At 48.7% G+C, this 2,161-nt stretch overlaps 1 protein-coding gene across 1 annotated transcript in view; it reads right to left on the reverse strand.

The window, feature by feature from the left end:
- The window catches only part of LOC104081992 (AP2-associated protein kinase 1 {ECO:0000303|PubMed:11877461}-like), a 71,147-nt gene that overhangs the window by 68,899 nt on the left and 87 nt on the right, over window positions 1-2,161 (reverse strand). The window contains 1 exon segment of the mRNA XM_009584930.1: window positions 2,078-2,161. This exon segment is cut by the window's right edge and continues 19 nt beyond it. Within this exon segment, the coding sequence (XP_009583225.1) occupies window positions 2,078-2,161 (84 nt within the window).

Consider the following 2,161-nt stretch of genomic DNA (forward strand, 5'->3'; position numbering starts at 1 on the left):
TTTCCAGCTGAGGATTCAGACATCAGTAGTGCAGGGACCAGGTTGCTGAGAGCTCCCCAGGTCTCCAGCTGAGTCAGTGAAAAAATACTGTTTACCAGCACTTGGGGAGCACATGCAGCTACACCAAAAGGCCAGAAGTATGCAAAGCCGCAGCACTGCTGACCCACGTTGACTGCCCAGATGACCTACCTTTCCTATAAAGGAAATGGCATTTTCACCCCTCTATTCCCGTCAAAAGGCAACAACCTGCAAACCTACAAGCCGCCTTGCTCTTGTTCCCTCGGAGACTTCACTCACCACGCCGAGGGATTTCCGACTGCCCACACCAGGAGTCTAACTGTGAGGAAAATACCTGCACATGTCACCAAAAGAATTTCCTTTGCCTTATAGCGTAGTCAGGAAGAGAACATAGCACCTATTTTACAGGCTTGCTGCACCTCGCTTGGCCTATGCGTGCAGATCTAAGAGTTGTAGCCAACCCTAGGCCATGCTCCACCCCAGAGGCCAGCCGAGAAACCAGGGAAAAGCCCTCACAAGCCACAGTTCCTCCAGGGTAGCGAGGTACAGAGGGGAAGCACTTCTTCTGCGCAATCCATGCTACCACCCTGCACCTTTGGTGGCTGTAGCTTAGGCCTGCCAAGCAGGAGAGAGCCCAATGACACACAGGCTCGCTTCCTGGTGCTGTCAGCACCGGGGCAGACCCTGCCAACAGATTATTCATCAGCAAAAAAAGCCTCTGTTTTCCCACATTACCAGCATGAGGCCAGCTTGCATTAAAAAAAGACTGTGACAGCTTCTCAGGTTTAGCTCATACAGTTCCTGAGCTCCTAGGTCCAAAAGGGCCTTGGAAATATCAGCTGAGGCAAACCTATATTGCAAATTTCAAGTCGGGGCGGGGGGGGGGGCGGGGGCGGGGAGGGGAATCACTGTAGTCACTAGTTGAAGGACTGTTTTTGGTGCTCCTCTTAGCTCAGCATGCAGCAGAACATATCAGAAACCATGTCTGAAGATGGTCACAGATCTATTTTCTTATACACTGTGGTGACTTACAAACTGGAACACACACAGCGTACACAAAGTCCCTTTTCCGTTTTAGGGTTCTTTCTGTAAAAGGCAACACGGGTCCTCCCACTCAGCTCTCGTACAGCAGCTACCTTCTCCTTCGCAATTACAAGATCAAAACAAAACACTGTTTTGACTGAAATTGCAAAGGATGCTGCGCAGGAGACAGATCAGGAGCAGGTCTAAGGAGGCCAACATCTCTCTGAAGGTCGAGGCTAAGGTTACCAGCCAGAGCCATTCATAAGGTTCTGTAAGGAAGGTTCTGTTTGCGCTGTAAGGCGCAAACAAATGAAATGTAAAATGATAGTTAAAGCAGCAGTGCTGGTTACAATTAAAAAAATACCACCGGCAGCTTGCTGCACTGCACACATAAAGAGTTTTATAATCCCTACAGTTCATTTTTAGTTCTTTATTTGTTTTGAAAAAAAATGCAATTGGGACTACCGCTTCCTCTGCAGAAACCCCACACAAACAGAAATCCCTCATCCCAGATCACAGCTAGCTCTACTCAGCCTACCTGTGTGCATGACATATCTACAAGGAATTTACTCCAGTGTTTTATTCCTCTCTGCTTAAGGTAGGAAAGGAGGCAATTGGCTGAAGAAAGTTAGAGTGAAGACCACCACTTTCTTTACTTACAGTGCCTTGTTCTGCACTGAAACATTTGACAATTTTGGGTTTGGCTTTTTTTTAAAACTCCCAGTTTAGGGAAGGTGGGAAACAATTAACTTCTGTAATCCCCTCAGTTTCTAAAGCATTTAAAAAAAAACCAAAACCAAACCAAATCCAGCAAACCCACACTGCGTTTACACATGGGAAGACCAGAAATGTCAGCTTGCAGATGCCACCGGACTGCAAATCTGTCAAGGATAATGAAATATTAGGGGAGCTAGGGATACAGGGGGAGGCGGAGTGCCCGGGAAAGGCCAAAGCCTCCCTTTCCAGCTTTGTGAGGGAAAGGGGGAGGGAAAAGAAGCAAAGGCAGGGCGCTCTGCAAAAGGCACTGGGGTCTTACCTTCCGCCAGCACCTCGTCCACCGTCACCTGGTACCGGCCGATGCTGAACACCCTGCCGATGTACCCGCTACCCGGGCCACCGC

This window comes from Fulmarus glacialis, unplaced genomic scaffold (assembly GCF_000690835.1).
Source record: "Fulmarus glacialis isolate BGI_N327 unplaced genomic scaffold, ASM69083v1 scaffold6609, whole genome shotgun sequence".
NCBI classification, from domain to species: domain Eukaryota; kingdom Metazoa; phylum Chordata; class Aves; order Procellariiformes; family Procellariidae; genus Fulmarus; species Fulmarus glacialis.